This window comes from Triplophysa rosa, unplaced genomic scaffold, assembly GCF_024868665.1.
Source record: "Triplophysa rosa unplaced genomic scaffold, Trosa_1v2 scaffold8_ERROPOS95132, whole genome shotgun sequence".
Classification (NCBI taxonomy): Eukaryota; Metazoa; Chordata; class Actinopteri; order Cypriniformes; family Nemacheilidae; genus Triplophysa; species Triplophysa rosa.
This window is the reverse complement of record NW_026634908.1, coordinates 12,872-20,000: the sequence shown is the minus strand read 5'-3', so window position 1 is coordinate 20,000 and position 7,129 is coordinate 12,872. Positions and strand designations below refer to the sequence as shown.

At 38.6% G+C, this 7,129-nt stretch overlaps 1 protein-coding gene across 1 annotated transcript; it reads left to right on the top strand.

The window, feature by feature from the left end:
- The first annotated feature begins 2,936 nt into the window (after window positions 1-2,936).
- On the top strand, window positions 2,937-3,551 carry LOC130551320 (netrin receptor DCC-like). Its single transcript, XM_057328895.1, has 2 exons — window positions 2,937-3,138; window positions 3,231-3,551. Exons 1-2 carry the CDS (start codon window positions 2,962-2,964, stop codon window positions 3,390-3,392), a joined length of 339 nt encoding a protein of 112 aa, XP_057184878.1. The 5' UTR covers window positions 2,937-2,961; the 3' UTR covers window positions 3,393-3,551.
- Window positions 3,552-7,129: the final 3,578 nt, after the last annotated feature.

The window sequence follows — 7,129 nt, the reverse complement described above, 5'->3', positions numbered from 1 at the left end:
TCTGTCACAAAGAGAGAGGGATTATGGGTATTTACCTGTTGCCCCTGTATGTCACAGCCAAACTATCAGAGCATCTCACGGGTGACACACACACACACACACTTTTTGCATTTTTAGATTTAAAAAAAATATTGTTCTGTCCAATTTATAAGCTTTTGTGCCCATGAGGACCTCAATTTTGGTCCCCACAGTGACACGAGTCCCCATGTGTTGGTGTGTATTCAGGTTTAGGTCCCCACCGGGATACACAAACATGAACACACACACACACACACTAACCTCACTTGAACATTAATAGTTACTTTAAAGTCATTCTAAAAGAGAAGTGAAGTTTGTTGTGTTTTGTTTGTCAGCGGCTGAAGTTGTTTCACTTTCTTGAAGTCTTCAAACGTCAGGAATCTGTTTCATTCTAATAACGTCAATGACAGACGTCTGGTCAGTGTGTGTGTGCGTGTGTGTGTGTGTGTGTGTGTGTTATTGAGATGAATGTGATCGATAGGTAATTTTCCTGACAGAATGAGCTCCTTTATTCTCCTGAAGAGAAATCAACATTGAATCCTGAGAGCTTGAGCGCTCATCACCAACCTGAAAAAATTCACTCACTCATTTAATGTTTTTATTATCACATAACTCAAGCTGTCGCTCTCTCTCTGTCTGTCTGTCTGTCTGTCTCTCTCTCGCTCTCGTACAAATATGACTGTTGAGCCGCATCATTCCCTAACCGAGAGATAAATCGGAGTTTAAAATAATGGAGCAACAGAATTAAAGTTAATCTAGATTTACTGTAAAATTAAAGCCTGGATCAAATGAGAGCTTAAATATAAACCTGATTATTTTTAAACAAGGTTTACAGTTTGGTGCAACAGAATTATTAAATAAACCTTGATTTAATATAGATTAGCGTCTTGATTCTGAAGTGAATCTGGGGTAAATCTAAAATGAATCTGAAATCAATCTGAGATGAATCTGTAGTGAAGCTGAGATGTATTTGAAGTGAATCTGAGATAAATCTGAAGGGAATCTAAAGCAAATCTGAAGTGAATCTAAGATGAATCTGAAGTGAATCTGAGATAAATCTGAAGTGAATCTAAAGTGAATCTAAAGCAAATCTGAAGTGAATATAAAATTAATCTGAAGTGAATATAAAACGAATCTAAAATAAATCTGAAGTGAATATAAAATGAATCTAAGATAAATCTGAAGTGAATATAAAATGAATCTAAAATTAATCTGAAGTGAATCTGAGATAAATCTGAAGTGAATCTAAAGGGAATCTAAAGCAAATCTGAAGTGAATATAAGATGAATCTGAAGTGAATATAAGATAAATCGGAAGTGAATATAAGATGAATCTGAAGTGAATATAAAATGAATCTAAAATAAATCTGAAGTGAATCTAAAGGGAATCTAAAATGAATCTAAAGCAAATCTGAAGTGAATATAAAATGAATCTGAAGTGAATATAAGATGAATCTAAGATAAATCTGAAGTGAATCTAAAATAAATCTGAAGTGAATATAAAATGAATCTAAAATTAATCTGAAGTGAATCTGAGATAAATCTGAAGTGAATCTAAAGGGAATCTAAAATGAATCTAAAGCAAATCTGAAGTGAATATAAGATGAATCTGAAGTGAATATAAGATGAATCTAAGATAAATCTGAAGTGAATATAAGATTAATCTAAGATAAATCGGAAGTGAATGTAAAATGAATCTGAAGTGAATATAAAATGAATCTAAAATTAATCTGAAGTGAATCTGAGATAAATCTGAAGTGAATCTAAAGCAAATCTGAAGTGAATACAAGATGAATCTGAAGTGAATATAAGATGAATCTAAGATAAATCAGAAGTGAATATAAGATGAATCTGAAGTGAATATAAAATGAATCTAAAATAAATCTGAAGTGAATATAAAATGAATCTAAGATAAATCGGAAGTGAATATAAGATGAATCTGAAGTGAATATAAAATGAATCTAAAATAAATCTGAAGTGAATATAAAATAAATCTGAAGTGAATATAAAATGAATCTAAAATTAATCTGAAGTGAATCTGAGATAAATCTGAAGTGAATCTAAAGGGAATCTAAAATTAATCTAAAGCAAATCTGATGTGAATATAAGATGAATCTGAAGTGAATATAAGATGAATCTAAGATAAATCGGAAGTGAATATAAGATGAATCTGAAGTGAATATAAGATGAATCTAAGATAAATCTGAAGTGAATATAAGATGCATCTAAAATAAATCTGAAGTGAATATAAGATGAATCTAAAATAAATCTGAAGTGAATCTGAGATAAATCTAAAGTGAATCTAAAGGGGATCTGAAGTGAACCTAAAGTGACTCTGAAGTGAATCTAAAATTAATCTGAGATAAATCTGAAGTGAATCTAAAGTGTATTTTAAGTGAATCTAAGATGAATCTGAAGTGAATCTAAGATGAATCTGAAGTGAATCTGAGATAAATCTGAAGAGAATCTAAAGTGTATCTGAAGTGAATCTAAAGTGTATCTGAAGTGAATCTAAAATGAATCTGAGATAAATCTGAAGTGAATTTGAAGTCAGTCTGAAGTGAACCTAAAGTGACTCTGAAGTGAATCTAAAATTAATCTGAGATAAATCTGAAATGAATCTGAAGTGAATCTAAAATGAATCTGAGATAAATCTGAAGTGAATCTAAAGTGTATTTTAAGTGAATCTAAGATGAATCTGAAGTGAATCTAAGATGAATCTGAAGTGAATCTGAGATAAATCTGAAGTGAATCTAAAGTGTATCTGAAGTGAATCTAAAGTGAATCTGAAGTGAATCTAAAGTGACTCTGAAGTGAATCTAAGATGAATCTGAGATAAATCTGAAGTCAATCTGAAGTGAATTTGAAGTCAGTCTGAAGTGAAACAGTGTCATAGCATCCGTTGTGTCTCGTATGATGTTAGCTTGCATGTTTGACTGATGTAATGTCATTGTGTGTGTCTACAGTTCCTCCTCAGTTCTTGAGTTATCCCTCAAACACATACGCACATGAGAGCACAGATATCGAGATGGAGTGTGCCGTGACAGGAAACCCACAGCCCACCGTCCGCTGGGTGAAGAATGGAGAGGTGGTCATACCCAGCGACTACTTCCAGATCGTGGTGAGTGTTTTTCAGATGAAACTCAGTTCTTTCATGTGTAAATATGCATGTTCTGTTGATGTGTATGAATCCTGTGATGCTGTGATTGACAGGAGGGGGGGAACCTGCAGATTTTGGGTCTAGTTCGTTCTGATGAAGGGTTCTATCAGTGTATCGCTGAGAATGAAGCTGGAAACAGTCAGGCCACGGCCCAGCTGATCCTCTTGCAGCCCGGTAAGAGAAAAACACACGCGTGTGCTTTACATCATGCTTAAACATGCTGACCTCAGACCAGCTCCGCTCCTGAGCTCTGCTGTATTCACAGCACATGTCATACTGGTCTCAGATCAGCTGTCAGCGGCAGATATTGCACATAATGTCATCCTTCAGCACCACATCATCAACACGGCTGATCATCTGTACGCATACGCGCGACTCCGGGGAACCTGTGTGTGTGTGTGTGTGTGCGTGTGCGTGTGCGTGTGCGTGTGCGTGTGCGTGTGCGTGCGTGCGTGCGCGCGCGTGCGCGCGCGTGTGTGTGTGTGTGTTTTGTTGTGTTGAGTGTGTGTTTGGTTGAGAGTGGAACTGTGTGCGTGCGTGTGTACGCTAGTGTGTGTGTGGGGGGGGGGGCGTTTGAGCATGAATCTGTCAGTAGTTAATGAAAGTCTCTCCTAAAACCATCTGCTGCTTGCCACTAGATGAAAGTTTGTGAGAGAACTGCAAGAGAATTAAAAATACCTGCATCACGATGTCGCGTCAATCAAAAAACTATTAGCAGCAGTTTGACACACAAGAAGATTTTAATTAAACAGTGAGGAGTAAACGCATGAGGAGGGAGTGCTTCAGGAGCGGCGGGTTGGTGTAATCACAGCACACACAATGAGACGCCGATCCCCAGACTCAACTCACAGATGGTGCCTGCAGAGACCAATCCATCGCTCGGCAACCAGACGTCTCTGGCGCGCCATCGCCATGGAGAAGTCTGTAACGCTGCCTAGGGTACGGGCAGAACAGACGCCACGAGACTTGAGATGTTTAATGGGGGGTTTATGAGAAACGGTGGGATTGTTGGCACAATGCCTGTAGAGCAGAAGCACTGTTGTGTCATTACAAGAGCGCTCAACAAAACACTAACAGAGTTAAACGTCACACACTCCATCACAGTGAACCGCCATACCACATGTGCTCTCGTCCGTCCCGTGATTTAGAAGAATGTTACCGAATATGAAAATGCAGTAATAATATTAACTTCTCCATTGTTGTATATGATGGTGGGTCAATGGTGTGTTTGTCCCGCCTATAATGCATATTTTAAAATGAAGGAACGCCACGCAGTGTAACGAAGTAAAAGTACAGATTTTCTATTAGAAATACAGTATACTCAAGTAAGAGTAAAAGTACCCACTTTTAATTTGACTTTAAAAGTAGATATTTTCAAGTAATGTAGCGCGTTACTACCCACCTCTGGCAATCGGCGCGTACGTGCATAATGTAAACAACACGAACTTGTAGTGAATCAGTGCGATGACGTGTTGTGTGCTAGTCGTGATTTAGTTCTTCCCCCCAGAGGTCGTCTGATTTTGGAAATAATGGTACAGCTGTATCTCTCTTTTATACATGTGATCAAACTAAACACTCTTGGACGATAAGAAGTATGCAACACTACTCTATAGGCACTAGAGGTGAATGTGAGACCTTTAATGATGCTGTTATGTGGTTATAGTGGGGTTTGCAGTGTTTATACAGTAACCGATGTTGTGGTATGAAGCGGTGGAATGTTTTAGCTGCTTCATTGCTCATGATTCATGATGAGATAATGGTGTAATTCTGCTTTACAAGCATTATTTGTGTTGTGCAGGTGTCAAACAAAAATCACATTCAGATACATTTCACATACGTCTGTCTGTCTCTCAGTTTCATTTTAACTGCATGACAAATATTTGACATTTGTACCCTCAAAGCATTTGCATACAAATAAAAGAGAACAAGTGCAAAACATACAGTACAATTGGCACCGAATGGAAACCCCCCACGCGCACTCGTGCAGGAGACAGACGAGTGCACAGGCGGCAGAAATTCTATCGCTCAATAATTCATGTGCTATGATGGAAAATATGCTTTTGGCTATTTGTATTTAAACAGGGTTGAGCGCAGATGGAAAACTGATTCAGACCTTCTGTCTGCAAAATGTCTCATTTACACTTTTATTGTTACTGTGTATGTTACTGTGCGTGAGCGTGTGTGTGTCACTGCCTTGCGTGTCACTGCCTTGCTCTCTGTCTGTCTGTCTGTGGGTGTGTGTGTGTGTGTGTGTGTGTGTGTGTGTTGTGTGTGTGTGTGTGTGTGTGTGTGGTGTGCGTGCGTGTGCGGTGTGTGTGCGTGTGGTGCGGTGTGTGTGTGTGTGCGTGGCGTGTGGGGTTGTGTGCGTGGTGTGTTGTGCTGCGTGGTGTGGTGTGTGCGTGTGGTGTGTGTGTGTAGTGTGTGTGTGTGTGTGTGCGTGTGTGTGGGAAGGGTACAAAAAACACATGTCCCACAAAGATGGCAATATCCAAAACCCTTGTCCTTGTGGGGACATTTTTTGGTCCCCATGAGGAAACAAGCTTATAAATCATACAGAATGAACTTTTGTGAAAATGTAAAAGAGCAGACAGTTGTGTGTGATTGTTAGGGGGAGGGAATATGATATACAGTTTGTACAGTATAAAAACCATTGTGTCTATGGAATGTCCCCATAAAACATGGAAACTCAACATGTGTGTGTGTGTGTGTGTGTGCGTGTGTGAGCGCATGTGTGAGCGTGCGTGCGCGCGTGTGTGTGTGTGTGTGTACTTGTACATCTATATTTGTGAGGACCGGTTTGAGGTGTAGACCAGCGGTGTGAGGACAAGGAGAGTAAAGTGAGCACATTTGGGCCGGTCCTCACTTCCAGAGACCCCTTTAAAGGGCTGTTTGAGGGTGAAGACTTGGTTTTAGGGTTTAGGTTATAAGGGTGACGAGCTAGAAATTGCATTGCGTCAATGTATGTCCTCATAAAGATAGCTGCGCAAACATGTGTGTGTGTGTGTGTGTGTTTTGTGTTACAGTGCCCTCTACTATTATTGGCACCCTTGGTAAATACAGTATGAGCAAAGAAGGCTGTAAAAATAAATCTGCATTGTTTCTCCTTTTGATCTTTTTTTTTTAATCTACAATATTCCAACATTTCGTTAAAGTAAAACAATTTGAAGTGGGGGGAATATCACATTATGATTTTTTTTCTCTTATACACCCCGGTCACATTTATTGGCACTCTTAGAAATTCTTATGAGTAAAATACCTCCCAAGTATATTCCCATTGATATTGACATTTTCTTAGCACACCAAGGTAACTAGAAACATGATGTTGTCCAGTCATGACTTCTTGTTGCACAGGAGAATAAATATTAATAACACAAATAAAAAAGAGTTTTTTTGCAGCAATAACACAAGATAGTTTTGGTGCACACAGGGATAAAAAGTGCCTCATGTCCACAGTTAAATATGTCACCAGATCTTTATTGTTGTGAACCTACTTTTATTCCAGAGGTTCTGGACATCTTGTTCAGATACATGACATCATGTTTCATATCAAATACCAACAAATATAAAAATCAAAACCTGACTTGCTCTGCTAGAAATATTATAATGAGTCGTGGTCAGATCTTCCATCAGCACACTGGTTCAAAATAAACATCAACAAAAAAATGTGTCACTGAACGCAAGATCAAGATCCAGTTCCCTGATCTGAACACTATAGAAAATGAGTGGGATGAACTGAAGATAAGAGAGCGCCAACATTTGAAGGATCTTAAGAGATTATGTATGAAGGAATGGATTCGGATGACTTCCTCGTCAGACATAGAAGAAAAGACTCAGAGCTGTTTTTCCCAAGCGGACAACAGCACCCATGAGCAGATTAAAGGTTTAACCTATAGGTGGCGCCGTCTCAAATATGACAGGGAACATCAGAGCCATGAGCTTTCATTTCATATGC